Raw genomic sequence first — 17,008 nt, forward strand, 5'->3', positions numbered from 1 at the left:
TATTGTATAATTATTGTTATTTTGGAGTCGGTTTCGGCCTAAGTAGGGACATAAACGTAAGTATGTCTAATACATCTCAAATATAAAATGTCACCTATTTACTTCGGTCGACACCGACTGCGAAATAACAATAATTATACAATATAGACATGTTACAAGAAAGAAGAGAACTTTCTTTAGAGTTTAGAGGGTTTTTGAAAGAGAGAAGAAAGAAAGAAAGAAGTTTTCATGACATTATTTTGTTTCTTTTTAGTGTATTTTGTTTGAGATTGTTTTTTATGGTACTTTTGAATGCATTTTGTTTGAAATTGTTTTTTTATGTTACTTTTGAGTGAATTTTGTTTGAAATTGTTTTTTTACGTTACTTTTGAGTGCATTTTGTTTGAAATTGTTTTTTTGGTAACTATACTTTCGCTAAGTTTTTCGAAACCAAGATTACTGTGAATAAATTACTTTTAATGTACACAATATGTAAACAAATCAGTCTATTAGTTTCGCTAGGAATTAAAAAAATCTAACCTCAAACATTGTAAATTGACACGATTAAGGTATTATTTGAGTTTTGTAATTGCCTTTGCCTCCATTATATTATTACTTCCAAAGAGGTCGATGTTTCATAGTAAATTGTAGTGAATTAATATTAATCAATTAAAGGTGTAATTAGATCTGTACTGACATTTTATTTCCTACCTCAGTCTAGTCTCAAAAAAAGTCAAAACTTTAAGGTTGATAAAACCTTATGCGCCGACCCCACATGTGTGGGATAACACCTGGGAGATGAACCTCAGTAGTCAAAGACAGGAAAAATAGCCTAGGTTACTTGCTGATTATAAAGTTATAATATAAACAAAAAAAAATTAAGTGGCAAATTTTTTTTATAAAAAATATTATTTTTTTGTCTATTACCAATTGATATATTTAAAAAAAGGAATAAGAATTAAAAATATATATATATATATATATATTTAATTATTTATTACTCTTTCACTTAAAACAACATCACAATCTTACAACAATATCACCAAACATCACAACAGACTCATTATCAGTATTAATAAAATATAAAATTAACGATCTGTGGTATTTATAATTTGACAGTTACATTATAAATAAACTAATGGCACTTTTATTGTTATATAAATTTATATTTTATCACAAAGATAAAAAAAAAAATATAATAAACCAGTTTCCAGTTCATAATTATATCATTGTTTTATAAAAAAATATACAATAAATAAATAAAAATTATAATATTAGATAATATAAAACACCCTTTATACTAAAATATATCTAATTCTCTCACCCGCATAAAATCATATCACAATAAGGACGTTCAGAATTTTCATTAATTCGATTAAAAATACCATACTTATACAAAAACTAAAAAAAAAAAATTATTAAAATTTATTTTTTCAAATTTTTTTTAAAAAAAAACCAACACCGATGATATAAATTTATTTCTTAATCTTATATTGGAATAACGGAATTGTTTTTGTCACAAAATTTTGTACTAGATTTTTTTTATATTATATTTTATCGAATTTTACTAAAATGATATACATTTTACAAAGAAAGATAAATTGAATTTTTACAGGATTAAAAAAAAAATTGAAAAAATGTGACATAATTTTTATAAATTAAATTGATTCTTAAAAATTATTCTTATTTAAATTTTTAAATTACAGATAGTTTTATTAATTGGCAAAAATTTTTGATGATTTTTTTTCTGTCGTCAGATCACTTTGAATCATATCACAAAATACACATTAAATTTTTCAAAGTGTTGAAAAACTCTTTATAAAAAATTTTGCTATTTATTTTTTTCTTTTTCAATTATGCTTCCTTTACCTGTATAAAATATATTTAACTTAATAAACATTTACACAAGTTTTTAAACTTCTAGTGATAGGCAAAAATAAGCTGCAAATTAAAAAACTGAAATTAATGTGCCTCCAGACCAGAGTCTAAAAAGTCTTTAAGATGGAGAGGCACAGCGCGCGGCATCGTCCGACATATCTGAAAAATAATATTTATTAAAAAATTTAAGTTATACAAAAAAAAACAAATACCAATTAATTGTACTCAACTTTCTTAAATTTCGGGACAGAATACAAATTAAAAAAATGTTAGTTAAAATTTTTTTACATTAATAATTGTTTTTTTTTTTTAATAAAGGGCATTCAACGATCATATTTTTTTTAATGGTTAAACTATTAGCGCAGAATTTTTTAAATCTATATATATAAAAGAAAGTCGTGTTAGTTACACTATTTATAACTCAAGAACGGCTGAATCGTTTTGACTGAAAATTGGTGGGCAGGTAGCTTAGAACCAGGAAACGGACATAGGATAATTTTTACCCCGTTTTCTATTTTTTATTCCGCACAGACGGAGTCGCGGGTAAAAGCTAGTTAATAATAAAAAACGCTATTGAAAACTAAAATTACAACATTTATTATTGGAGCACAGTTTGAATGAATTTCATTACAAAACATAGATTACATGGTACTTTAAATGATAACTAATTTAAAACAGAATAAACCATCACTCGGTGTTTTTCAAAATCAATTTTTAGAAATATATAACTAGTTTTTTGTTAATTATTTTGAACTGTACTATATTCGCATATTCTATGCTAATCTTTTTTTTTATTTTAGCTGTGAATCACATCATATATTCTGTTCCAATTATTTATTTTGCTGGAGGGCTCTAATATCTGGGTTTCTTATAGCCTGATTACCCTATACCCAATATAACCCTATTGCACCGTTCCCCTACAGCTTGGTTACACTTTAGCACGATTACCCCATTGCCTGGTTATCCTATAATTTGATTATCTTTTTTCTTGGTTACCCTGTACTCTAGTTACCCTATACTCTAGTTACCATATACTCTAGTTACCCTATACTCTAGTTACCCTATACTCTAGTTACCCTATACTCTAGTTACCATATACTCTAGTTACCCTATACTCTAGTTACCCTATACTCTAGTTACCCTATACTCTAGTTACCCTATACTCTAGTTACCATATACTCTAGTTACCCTATAGCCTGTTAGCACACTGGCAAGTTACCCTATAACTTGTCTACTCGCCCTGGTCTATTACCTGGTTGATGTAGTAGAGCGAGCTGGGTATGGTGATCTCGTGGTAGTTGCGGCGCACCGCGTCCACAATGCTGTCTGCAGCCTCCTGAGGTGACAGGATCTTCATCAGCGATGGATACTTGATCTTCGGGTTCTTACAGAGACCCGTGTCCACGATATACGGACAGATAGTCGTCAGCTTGATCTGAAAATGAAGAGTTGGAACTCGATTGTGGAACCTGAATGTTGACTTCGTCCAAGTCAGAAATACTAAGACACAAAAGGACAAGACAAGACAAATTTTGGACTAGATTTCTCATTAAGAGACTTTAGCCCGAATGACGCCAGAATTTCAGGGTACCTAAAAAGACAGTTATAATATTAAATAATCACTTACACCACTGAAGTCTCTCTTGTCCTCGCGCAGTTCCTCGTGCAAGGCCTCCATGAGACCGCGGACCGCGTACTTAGTGCCGCAGTACGGGACCAGGTTCCGGAGACCAACGACGCCCGCCATAGACGACATCGCCACGATGTGACCGTGGTTGGTTTCCATCATGTGCGGCAAGAACGCTTGGATCAACTGACAAAATTGAATTTTCAATATACTTTCTACAGCTTGATTAACCTTCAGGGTATATTTATGCCGAATAACAAAATCAGCCTTTGGTCATTTGGTCGTTATACGAGTACCTTTGGTCTATTGGATAAAGTTGAAGATAATGTAGAATCTCACCCATAGCTGAGCCAACACGTTAACCTCGAAGACAGTACGTATCTCCGTGTCGCTGGTCTGCAGCAGCGGCTTGCAGGGCATTATGCCCGCGTTGTTCACCAACATCGTGACGTCACCGATCTCGCGTCGGATCTTGTCCGCGAGCTCGTTGATCGCGTTTCGGTCCGTGACGTCACATCTGGTCACGTAACCAACAGTTGTAATATGTGCTGTTTAAATAATCATGCGCCTCATACAGCCAGTATATATTCTAATAATAAAGTCAATGATATAAACTTTAAATCCTAAAAAACTTTAAGACTTTAACAAAATACGTATTATTCAAGTCACATTTACTTTATTAATAACTCGACGGACACAAGTGCAAACCTTTGCTAAATAAACATGACGTATAATAAACACCTATTTGAGAATTTAGCACATTGTGTTAGCGTATAACAAATTTTTTTTTTTGGAAAAACTACTCAAATAGTTGTTGTCAAATATATCATAAAAAAAATTATTAATTCGTAAAAATTTTAAAATATCCCCTAAACCAGTATACAGATTTTGGTGAACCTTTGGAAGGATGATAAAAAATCTTTTTATTCTACCTATAAATCTTATTTACGTTGAAAAATCAGAAAATGATGTTTTTCAAATTTAGTAAAACATTTTGTTGTAACATTATTTTAATTTTTTTTTTCGACTTTTAACACGACTTCAACGCAAATACACATTCGTTAACTTTTGTTTGCTGAAGTCATTTTCGTCTTGTGAAATTCGTGACGACATAACTAGCATTGTATGGCTTGAATTCAAGGTTACATGTCTGCTAAAGTTTGCAGACTTTACAGTGAATATGTATAATAGATAAAGACAAGTACATTAATATAATATAGGAAAGAAAGAAAGAAAGAATAGGCAATACTTATAGATTGACAAGGATATCTGATCCGGTGGTCATGAGTCAATTAAAATATAATAGCTCACTAGCGCCCCCCTGTCAATGTCGAAAATGTGTCGCATGATCCTATTGAAGTTTATTTCACATGTTGTTTTTCTTTTATATCATACGACTATTAATAGTCCATATCTTAGCACAAGCTTCTTATCCTAGCACAAGTGGATTAATCAAAGAACTGCTTGTGTCTCAATTTAAAAAAAAATCAAAATTAGTGGAATGCGTAGTAGAATTAAATTTCTAGTGGAAAAACGAATACGGACAAATGGTAAAATGTTTTGAAAAACAAAAAATGTTGTTTTTGCTTGCTACTCGGCTGCTGTCGCCTGCGACTCGGTCCGAGCGGAATTAAAAAAATTAATAAGTAGTCTAAGTTCTTCCAGACTAATTCTACATTTGTACCAAATTTCATCGAATTCCGTTCAGTAGTTATGGAGATACCTTTTGACAAACATCCATCCATTCATCTAACTTTCACATCTATATATATAAAAGAAAGTTGTGTTAGTTACGCCATTTATAACTCAAGAACGGCTGAATCGATTTGACTGAAAATTGGTGGGCAGGTAGCTTAGAACCAGGAATAGGACATAGGATAATTTTTACCCGGTTTCCTTTTTTTTTTTTATTCCGCGCGGACGGAGTCGCGGGAAAAAGCTAGTCTTATATATATAAAAGAAAGTTGTGTTAGTTACACCATTTATAACTCAAGAACGGCTGAATCGATTTGACTGAAAATTGGTGGGCAGGTAGCTTAGAACCAGGAAACGGACATAGGATAATTTTTACCCCGTTTTCTTTTCTTTTTTTATTCCGCGCGGACGGAGTCGCGGGAAAAAGCTAGTTTATAATATTAGTAAGATTGTTATAATGAAGACTTCAAGGCAATAGCGTAATTAAAATACAATGATCGAGTTACGTTATCTTTGGTTGACTTGTTTCCATTCTGAAGATCGGTTTCACTTACTATTATTAAGCACAATGCAAACACATATAAAAAACATATTAAATTATATGTTATCCACTTGTTTATTTAAAATTTATTTATTCACAAATCCTAGCATAAAATTCTGATAAATTGATAGTCATAAAATTGCATCCTATTTTTGGAACGAAGTTCCTTATCGCGCGTTGTGAAAGGGGGCTAGACGGAAAAAATTCTTACGATAAGTTGTCACGACACTTTTTGCTATATCACCATGGCAACGACGTGACAATATATAACGAAAATTCATAGAAATAAAATGTACTTCTTGTGAAGACTTAAGTTTTTTATTCATAGAATAAACATTAGTTCCTTCACTAATTAATTGAAAGGAACTTCGTTCCATCCGGGTGTCCCTTGACACCTCTCAAGTTTTTTTGTATAGGTACATACTGACGGATTGTTGCGAAAATTAGTGAATGAAATGCCAAACCAAAAAATGCATTTTTATAACAAAAAAAAAATGAAGGAAGGGTAAACAGGTCAACAACTTTTTCTCATTTTTCTTTTCTAGACTAAGGTAACTTACTGATATGCATGTGCCTTCCCTTCCTGTCCTTTAACCATGTCTACGGTCTCCTTATTGCCGGCGGGGTTGATGTCAACGCACACAACCACACCACCCAGTTTGCCGAAGCGCAACGCCATTTCGCGTCCCATGCCGTGACCTGCTCCTGTTATCTAGGTAACATCGAAACCTTTTTAATATTTTTCTTTTTTAATTCTTTCGAATATTGTATTAAATTCGACCAGTTATAGAATGACAATTTTTCTTCTTAATTAATTTTGTTTTTTCATTGATTAGTGTCAGTAAAAATTATTATGGGCAAAAATTATTTTGAATACCTACTGAGAACAATTAAATAGTCTTAGAGAAAAACTTGTATTTTTCAATGAGGAAGTATTTCAATAAATAGCCAAGGATCGATTGGATTTCGGTCTTCGGTGATACCTACTAATATTATCTCTCCCTGGACATTCTTCGGTTCGGGAGGGAAGAAGAACTGTATGATGGCGAGCGTCCAGGTGATGTTCATCTTGATAGCGAGGATGAAGATCTCCACGGCTAGCATAACGCCCTGGTACACCTTCATCGCTATGCCTTGTTCATCCGTCCTGGAATCAAAACACCAGATATAATCACATCGCAAGAAACATTGTGTTGTTTAGACACCATTCATGTCCGTAATTCAGAACGACAGGTCAAAATATAAAGGTTATAAAGTAATTAATTCTAACGCTATAAAAACCATTATGAATAATAACTTGAAATTAAATATTCAGAATGTATTAGCTAATAGTCGTAAAACGAATCGTGATACGCATCGCATACATTTTAAATTTCGAACAATTTCGTACAAATTTATATTTTGGAAGACATTATATTAGGCGTTATTTATGTAACCACAGCATTTGATATACCAAATGATACAAGAAAGCGGGAGAATATTATAAAAGCGAATGTAAATGGATGGATGTTTGTTTGAAGGTATCTCCGGAACGGCTCAACGGATCTTGATGAAATTTAGCACACATGTAGAACATAGTCTGGAGGAACACATAGACTTATTACGTTTTTTTTAATTCCGCGCGGACGGTGATGTGGGCGACAGCTAGTTGACAAATAAATAAACCCAAAATACTGCTGAATGGTAATTCTTTAACCATCAATACCTTCTGTCATAACGTGAAGATAAAACTTTTTTTTTTATTGATGTTTATAAATAAAGCTATAGCTAGTTCATTGTCAACAGCGTCTGCTAAACAATGCGCCGCTTCCTTGTTTCCTAATTCAATATTTGGTCGCGAGCCAACGACAAAATTGAATATTTAATTAACAAAAGACTAATAAAAAAGTACACATAACCAGTTAATATTTTTAGCACGGATTTAAATGCTATGCATTTTAAGATGTTTATTATTAAAGTACATTTACTTACGTTAATATTTTGTGTTTAATTGCCTTTTTTCAATTTAATTGCATAATTTGCATCATAATCAGCTCACTATACGTCCTGGGCTCGGAGCCTACTCTAAGTTAGGGGTTGACAAAACCATAGCCAACCATGCTGGCCAAGTGCAGGTTGGTTGACTTCACACATATCTTTGAATTTCATCTCAGATATGTTCATCGTAAGAACGTCGGATAGATGAACATATGTAAATCGAAAATCGAAAAACATTTTTTTATATTACACGGTGGCAATCGAGCAAGCGGCCACGTGAATTCGCCGAAATGGCGAAACGACCGCTACCTATAGACATTAGCAATTGCAGATGCGTTGCCTACCATCAATCGACGAAGGAGAAGAGGCACAAAAAGAGAATATTTAATCTTCCTATGCATCTCCTCCTCCATCATATCCACCTCCCCTTCCCATCACTCATCAGACGAAACGCGGAATTACTTCCACTTCACGCCTCTCTTTTGTGTGGTCGTGGTATTTCGTCGAGCGAGCCAGCTAATTCATGCAACGGATGTTGTTGTTGCTGGAGTCTACCACTGTTAAAACGTATTGGTACATGGCGGGATTCAAACCCAGGACCTTCAGATTGCAAGTCAAGTGTTTAACCCGTGAGCCACCGACGGTCTATGTGTGTAATTTACATAGTATGTATATTTCTTTAGCTTATAATTAATAACGTGTTTTGCTTCGTTAAATATCTATTTAATTTTAAAGTCTCATAAATATAAATTGTTATGTATTTAAAAGTAATTATAAATGAATAAGATTCAATATCCCTATGTTTAACCGACAATTTGCGATGACAATGCGATGTAAACAAGGGTTATTTTTAGGCTGTTTTTCGTACCTGTGAAATGTTTTGTGTACCTAGCACGAATATTTGCGACAATTGCCTTCGTATCGTCATCGACAAACTTTACGCCTGATGGAGCGCTGCACAAATTTTAATATATATTTCGTAGATGACGATACGATGGCGATTTTCACAAATATTCGTACTAGGTCCACAGTATTGTATGTGGGTAGGCAGTTAACATGGCATTTAAAATAAATATCTGCTTATTATTACTGAGCGGTAAGCCGACCACTCACAACCGCTATATAGTCGTATATTTCCACTGGCGCGACCGCGATTCCAATACAAAATGCCAGAGGTGCGTAGCCAGAGACACGCGACAAAGTGGCTAGTGAAAATAGGTACAATTTATATGGAACAATTGAATTGTTATTGCATACCTGTCATACCCAGGTATAATCATACAATTTTGAATTGCGCATAATCACAGAAAACACTGGAAAATTACTCAGCCTTATCAAATGCGACGCAGAATGAAGCACGGTAAAAAAGTACATATGTACTTAGTCCATAAGTCCAATGTAGCTACTGATCTCTAACCATGGATAGGCTGAACCCTTGTTATTTTGTGCCTATTTGACCTTCATTTTGGCTCTGGCGTTTGCGGTTGGTAGCGGTGGTTAGGAATTGAATTTATAATGGACATAGAATTAACTAACAGATACTTCAAAAGATGCATTTAAGTCGAATTTTAACGATATCATTGAACAATTTATATGCGGTATAATAAACATAAGTCTTGTAGAAGATTCTGGAATGCAGGATATTTGCTAAACTTTACTTGCTTAATGATTATAAAATATTTGAACTTGTAATAACAAATCTCCACTCAGTGTCAACTTTGTTAATTAAATTCGTTGTTTGATTTGACATAATTAAAAGTTTTCTACCAGGTCTTGAAGTCGTAGAATAAAAAAAAGTTGATGTTAATTGTTAATTACCATTTTAAATAACATTACAAGGATCAAAGTTCTTAACGTGAACGCATTTTTTCTACATTCATAATAAATTTTTGTTCACAATAAAAGAACTAACGAATTTAAATTAACAAAAAATACAAAGAATTTATTAAATTTAATTATCTCTATGGTAATTAAGTTTGGCCATTAATTTTAAAAAGTTTTTTCGATTTGATTATTATAAGTCAGCAATCCAATTTACAATATTTTCGTCTTAAACAAGTGACTATTTTAATAACACTACCTCTCGCACTATTAGGAAAGTCTCTCATCATCATCTGCTCACTAAGAACCTGCCCTAAGTTAGGGGTGACGGCCATAGTTAACAACGCTGGGCCTGATTGTTCGACATATCTTTGAATCTCTTCTCAGATTAGTAAAGGTCGCATCACTATGTATTCCTTCAACATCGGAACGTTGGAAAAATTTATATTATGTAAATCGAATATCTAAAAACACATTGGTACATGGCGAGATTCAAACCCTGGACCTGCAAATTGCAAGGCAACTTAACCCCTGATCCACCGCCACCCTTACTATATTTATAACGTCTTCTAAAATAATAAATTCATAATAGTTCAGACAATTTAAACTAAACCAACACTACACATTTATAATGTCTTAACTACATCTAACAAGTAATCGTATAACATGCTTTACTTTTTCGTTTTTTTATCGCTTTTACGACACACAGACAGACGCAACACTAAAACAAGATTTTATTTCAAAAATAATACACAGACGAACGTTTTTTTCGCACTAAAATTAATCAGCTAACTTTAAACCGTGCCTTGTGAAAGAATAGTCTAAATCGTCTAAAAAATAGTCAAAGAACTCACTCAAAGAACATCAACCTCTTCTTGCCGGACGCATCCAAAGACACATTGAACCCCATAATAAATCAGTTCAAATGGCAACAATTACCAGCTACAGCATACCAGCTATGCTGTACAAACGCGAGCTCGACTTTCACTGACGCGCGCTCGACCAGCGCTGTACGATAATGTGCAATCGACGGAAACGTGTTGAAAATGTAAGTCTATCCTGCCACGAACATCCTTCCCGGCCTTCCGGTGTTTAAATGTTACCAATGTTACAGCGATTCAGTATAAATTAATGTCAAATAAAAAAATCAATGATAGTTATTGATTTGACTAATTTAACTCTTTCACAGAATCATTTTTGTGAAAGAATAATTTGAATTTGAAATCATTAATACATTCAGATTTATGAAATGAAACTGATAATGGTTCATGAAATTAATTTTTAATTAACTTTTAAATACTCGTTGAAACATAAAATAAAAAATAAACAACATAATAATTGTTGATTTTACGCTAAAGGTTTGAATCTAGACTTCAATGTCACATGTGTAGGCACGTTCCATAAAAGGTCAATCGCAGTGCACTGCTTGGGCAATGACGCATGTCCGCGCAGTTAAATCGCACCAATCTGCCCTCTAATGGCCTTTCTTGACCGTACACAACTCGACACTGTCCATGAAATGTCCCCACACCTTTTCATTAAAATGCTCAAATAAATATATGTCTAAGAACTAAGAGATTCATACCAAGCTTTCTATGACATATATGTAAAGCATGTCAACATCTTCATGTCTGAAAGTGGAGCCCAATTTATGATCTATCTTCCCTCGTTTCAGTCGTCACTTCCTTCTAAATCTCTTCTTAGACTTACGTTGACAACATCAGTTACGATATTCAAGCTATAAATCTAGACATTGCAAACGTTAATCCAACACATTTAAGTTAGTTGAAAACTTGATATAAATTTAGAAATGAGCTGAACATAACCGTGAAGATAACCGGCATACGCATATAATTTGAATTATAATTCCGTACGATAAGAGTCAAGTTTAACTACGTATGTTTTGTGAAACGAATCCTTAGATATGAAAACAAAATAAAGAATTTCATAAGTTTTAGACATTAAAAGCAAAAATATTTAATATTATAGAATAATTACTTGACTAAAGTACAAAAACACTGGAATATTGCAAAGGAACAGAAATAAAAAATTGGTATTGTTAATATTTTTTGTGTTTTGTACGTTTCAATTAATATTTTATATACTGTTAGCGACTTGTTGACCATGCAAAATCTGATGTTAAATTAAATTAAACCTTCAACATTGTTAAAAGAATATAAACATTGACAATTAAATAAGGACTTATGTTTAAAAAACATATAACTTTTCGTTTATTTTTCAATGCCGCCATATTTTCATGGTCTGCTACTTTTATGATAAAGAAAAATATTTTATAATAAAAAATTATACATTTATTACTTTTATTTTAACCATTAAAATGATGTAAAATTATGACTAAATCATTAAAATATTATTACATGTAATTAAAAGTATGTATGTTCTTTTAATTTGTATCTTATTTTACGCGTTTTTTTATCTTTTTAGCCGACTTCAAAAAGAAGGAGGTTATCAATTCGATTGTATTTCTTTTATGTGCTCCGCCCCTGGTGGTCCGATTTTGATTAAAAATATTTTAATCGAAAGGAAGTGCTTGCAGATTGGTCCCATTTTTATTAAATAACTGTAAGACTAGTAGATTTTGAATATAGCTTCAAAATTTGTTGCGAAAATTAGGGACATTTATGCTTTCAGCGCTTACGTAGGCTAAACTATAGGACCTACATAAGAATGATGCAGCGAAGAATTGTAGCTCTTTAAATGTGCTAAAAAAAAGTCCGGGATAGTATATATCTATCTTTTATAGTTTTCTCACAATAACCATTTTTTTCTTTAGAAACATCAATTAAATTCATGTCCTATTTCCGACGCTAATATTTGAGTTCAGTATCCTCTACAATTTCCTCTATCCTCTACAATTACACCCAGAGGAAAAAGTGTTACGCAAAAGTATGCAACGAGCCATCCAAAAAAATGAAAAAAAAATCTTATATGCCAGACCTGACTTAGCTGTAACCTTTGCAAACTTGGCGTGGACCTAAGCCCTATCAGCGAGCGTGAGTCAATACAAATTGACAAACGATAACCTCATTAATATTTCAATATTTAATGTATTTTATTAATACAATATTTGCATTTCAATACTTATATTGATAGATAATTCATTAACAAGACACAGTATTGCAATAAAACATCGAAAATAACAGGTCATTAACCTATCAAGAAACGCAGAAAACACAATGACATGTTTTATTACTACAGATTATAATCCCACGCTTCGGTCATATATTTTATGTATTTTAAAATATATATGATCTAAAAAAAAACTGTGTAGTTAAAAATATTTTATGATAATATTTACCACGGTGCTTTTGCCATCACATTGTAAGTCATACCGTTCTTTTTAGACGGCACTGTTGCCATTTTTATCTGAAACAAAAAATAATTATTTCATAAAATGAACTTAACTTTAACTTTTAGTCTTAATAAAAAAAGATTGAGGGAACGGATAACCGACCCACCAGTCCCACAGTCGTGGGATCAGATGCCAAAATTCGACTATTTCTATTCTAGTCCAATTTCTGAGCTTATTTTTTATTTATATGTATATTAAGGTGGCAAATGAACATGCTGCCACCTGAATTCGCCGAATAGCGAAGCGACCACTGCCCATGGACATCTAAGGATATTTCCATTTCCTATGCATCTCCTCCTTCGCCAAATCCACTTCCCCTTCTCATCTTTTCCTTATAAAAAAAGAGTGGGAAGGGAACGTGGATAAGGCCTCCGACACGCGCATTCATCAGATGAAAAGCGGAACTGCTTCACGCCTGTTTTCTGTGTGGTCGTGGTATTTCACCAGTCAACCTGGCCCATTCGTGCAGTAACAATTATTAGTTTTGCGGGATCTACCACTGTTAAAACTAAATGAAATAGATACAAGAAAAGAAATATCAGTTTATTTAAAAAAGTGTGCTTTACTTTAAACTGTCGTGGTTTTTACAAACATAATGTTTGTTAGAAATAAAATATCGGGAGCTTAATCGTGGCAAGAATCCAGTTTCTTAGAATATCAAGTCTGTTAACATCTATCTCTTAATACCTATTAATAAAATAGGAATGTCCGTATGTAAAATTACAGATATCGTACTCATGATGTCGTTGTTAATAACGAAAAAAAAACATTTTTTTAAATTGTTTAATTGAACCGATCTTGGCGGGACTTTGATGTGAAGGTAGCTGAAGTACGCTGGAACATCATAGGTTTTTATTTTTATTTTAAATAACGAAAGTTGCTGGCGACCGCTAGTTTAATATGTTAAGTCAATCGGTAGAGTCTCATAAACACATATAAGTAAAGTGGCAAAAACATAGTCTTTTTTGCAGTGCCAAATATTCCGGTTCAATATTCAATCTTTTGTAAGTTTTTTTTTTTATTAAACACGTTTAGTCTAGACTGTTATCGATGTATCGGAATATTAAGACATAGCTACATTTAAAAGCTTTGATTTTAAAAAATTGTTAGTTTGGTACTAAATATTTTCCACAAAAAATATAGTAAGCAAATTTTTCGCTAGAAAAGTTGCTTAATCGATGAAAAGATCGTCGCCATACAAGCGCCAAAATTTTTTTTTTTTTTTCAACATAATATTATTGAGAAGTTATTTCGATTGGTTACTGTCACTAGTTTTTAAATCAATTATTACACGACTTTAAGGATGTTTCCCGTTGATCTGATCGGCCTATATATCATTAATAGGCCCAATGGGAATTTCTATTCGCCTTTAAACACCCGATTGAAATCGAAAATTTAGCAAAAACACTATGTTTTGTTCAAATTTCTGGAAAGTTCAATCAAATTTGGCACAGATGTAGAACATAGTCTGGAAGTTCACATAGGCTAAGTTTTTTCAATTTCGCGTGGACGGAGTCGTAGGCGACAGCTAGTGCATTATAATTATAATAAATGGCTGATATTTACCGGCGGTACCTCAATAAACGGTGCCTTCGAGAACACCTTGACAATGACACACTTATATTTATAGTAAAGTTGTTTAGAAAGAGTCTTACGATATGTTACTCAACTTGTTTTAAAAAATTAATCTTGAGTACCTTCAAATACAAAATAATTTGACATTTTTGCTTTATATTAAAGTGAAAGTAAATTATTTTTAATTAAATTTAAATATGTTTTATTTTAGGTTAACTTTTTATGTTAATACGATAAATTCTATTAGTGTTACAAATTTTATGATAAATATATTAATTCAAGCCGTTAATTGTCACTCAATAATTAAATATTTCTATTAAATTAAAAACACAAAAGATTTGTCATAATTAAAAAAAAAAACAAAAAAAAATGGGACCCATCTGCAAGCACTTCCTTTCGATTAAAATAATTTTTATCAAAATCGGACCACCAGGGGCGGAGATTCGCAGTAACACACATAAAAAAAAAAATACAGTCGAATTGATAACCTCCTTCTTTTTTAAGTCGGCTAAAAAATAACACGGTAACTTCATATTAAAAAAGAATTATCATAATTTAAAGTTCAATATCAATTTTAATTCGATAATCTAAGTTACTAATGCAATGTTAATGACATTGTTAATTTGCATGTAAGGAATGTAAATAGTAAAGTATTGTAACTCTTCCCGCCTATTTGCTATCGTTTTTTTATTGAAATATATTTTGAAGTATAACACACACTACGCACCAATCATGCATTCAATATCTCGCATAAATTTGTAACAACTATTATTAATAATTAAATAAGATACATAAAAATAAACTTACTTTTGTTGACAAATTAGAAAGGACAAATATGTTACGCGTCACTATTCTATGAACTGTCTGAATACGCGGGAAATGTAAGTTTTATTTTTAATTTGTAAAAGGCAAAGACAACTCTGTGCGTCCGCCAGCTGACAGATACCGCGAACGACTAAATGACACCAGCGGAACAAACCTATACCGGCCAGTTGTATTTGCATGATGCTCTCATAATTAGGTCGGTATACATAGATAGGCACCCAACATATTATTATTATTATATTGTCCTGATAACACGTTTGCGAGACGGAATAATTTGCAAAGCTTCCTAGTAATATGAAAACCAGATCTTGTTCTTGAATTAAATTGCCCGTTTAAAAAAGGTTACATCCATATAAACATTATTTGTATTATTTCCTTATGTCTTAAAGTATTATAACTTATAGAGAAAAACGTGTAAAACTAAAAATTCATCGATGTAAATTAATTACCTTCCATGAAACCTATTTACATTAATATTTTTGTTGTAATATATCAATAATATTTTGGCCAACATTAGTTCATGACAGTTTTGGGTGATTGAAGCTCCGACTTATATTCATGAACCAAAGATAACAATTGTGTTTTCTCGAAATAATTTTCTAGTTAATTACTTTGTTAGTTCCGGTAAATATATATAACCCGTCTAAATAATCTGTTCTATTATGGAAGAAAAATCGTTTGCAATAATTGAGCGAAAAAGAAATATAAAAATCTGTTTCTATATAATTTCATAGCAATAATTTAGTGCACTAACGTACGGCGATTTTGTTACGTAAGAGTTCAAGGTAGTCAAAATCTTCCGACGGTCCATAAATTACTGGTATCTATGCAATCAGAATATTCTTGTTGGCAATACAAGTGGACGTCACAGGGAATTCACACATTGGAAGGGGGATATATCCTCGTTCTGAGCGTCCCCACCTCTGACGAACATACACTTATGATTTAAAATAATTATGGTCTATCGAAAGCAGAAGTGAACCGAGCTTTGTACCGGTTTAATATTAGTGACAAACGAGGAGGTTCTGCGACGAGTCCAACAAAAAAGGGAACTTTTGCAGACCGTCAAGATGAGAAAAGTATCCTATCTCGGACACGTGCTCAGGCACGACAGATATGATCTCCTCCAACTCATCTTGATGGGAAAAGTTGCCGGCAAAAGGAGTGTTGGCCGTCGGAAGAAATCGTGGTTGCGCAACATCAGAGAGTGGACTGGAATTACGAGTGCCGCCCAACTGTTTCGCCTCGCAAAGAATAAACAGAAATATGGAGAACTGACCGCCAACCTTCGCTAGTCGGAGAGGCACCTCAAGAAGAATATTATGACGGTCATAGTAAGATCACATTTTTGGAAGATAGTTACGAAATTTTTTTAATCGCGTATTTAAGATTAATATAGTTAACATAAGTTAAAGTAAAATGTTATAACCTTGAATTACTCAATTCATAAAAAAAGACAAGTTTATACAAAAAAAAAACCTTCAAGTAAACCCTTAATATATTTAACTATATAATTTTAATTGCTACGATAAAATATTAAATGATTTTTTTCAATAAAACAAATAACACGTTAAGAACAAAGAGATGTTTTTATCACGTTGTTTACTGGATTAAATTTTAATATTCAAATACTAGTTAATTTAAAATTACCTAGTGTTATTACCTGGCTGGCAAGAGGAAAAAAATTTGCGGTTAAGATGGTTTTATCCGACTGACT

At 32.4% G+C, this 17,008-nt stretch overlaps 1 protein-coding gene across 1 annotated transcript; it reads right to left on the reverse strand.

Moving 5' to 3' along the window:
- Positions 1 to 1,823: 1,823 nt before the first annotated feature.
- On the reverse strand, positions 1,824 to 15,447 carry LOC106714151 (17-beta-hydroxysteroid dehydrogenase 13). Its single transcript, XM_045682553.1, has 8 exons — positions 15,274 to 15,447; positions 12,838 to 12,905; positions 6,708 to 6,867; positions 6,281 to 6,432; positions 3,824 to 4,001; positions 3,485 to 3,670; positions 3,110 to 3,292; positions 1,824 to 2,016 (listed from the first exon to the last, which is right to left on the reverse strand). Exons 2-8 carry the CDS (start codon positions 12,897 to 12,899, stop codon positions 1,942 to 1,944), a joined length of 996 nt encoding a protein of 331 aa, XP_045538509.1. The 5' UTR covers positions 12,900 to 12,905; positions 15,274 to 15,447; the 3' UTR covers positions 1,824 to 1,941.
- Positions 15,448 to 17,008: the final 1,561 nt, after the last annotated feature.

This window comes from Papilio machaon, chromosome 2, assembly GCF_912999745.1.
Source record: "Papilio machaon chromosome 2, ilPapMach1.1, whole genome shotgun sequence".
NCBI classification, from domain to species: Eukaryota; Metazoa; Arthropoda; class Insecta; order Lepidoptera; family Papilionidae; genus Papilio; species Papilio machaon.

Coding starts and splice junctions, on each gene's coding strand:
- LOC106714151 (XM_045682553.1), bottom strand. CDS start 12,899: ATGGCAACAGTGCCGTCTAAAAAGAACGGTATGACTTACAATGTGATG. Junction 6,868..12,837: donor GTGATGGCAAAAGCACCGTG/GTAAATATTATC, acceptor TTTTGATTCCAG/GACGGATGAACAAGGCATAG. Junction 2,017..3,109: donor CGCTCTACTACATCAACCAG/GTAATAGACCAG, acceptor ATTATTTTTCAG/ATATGTCGGACGATGCCGCG.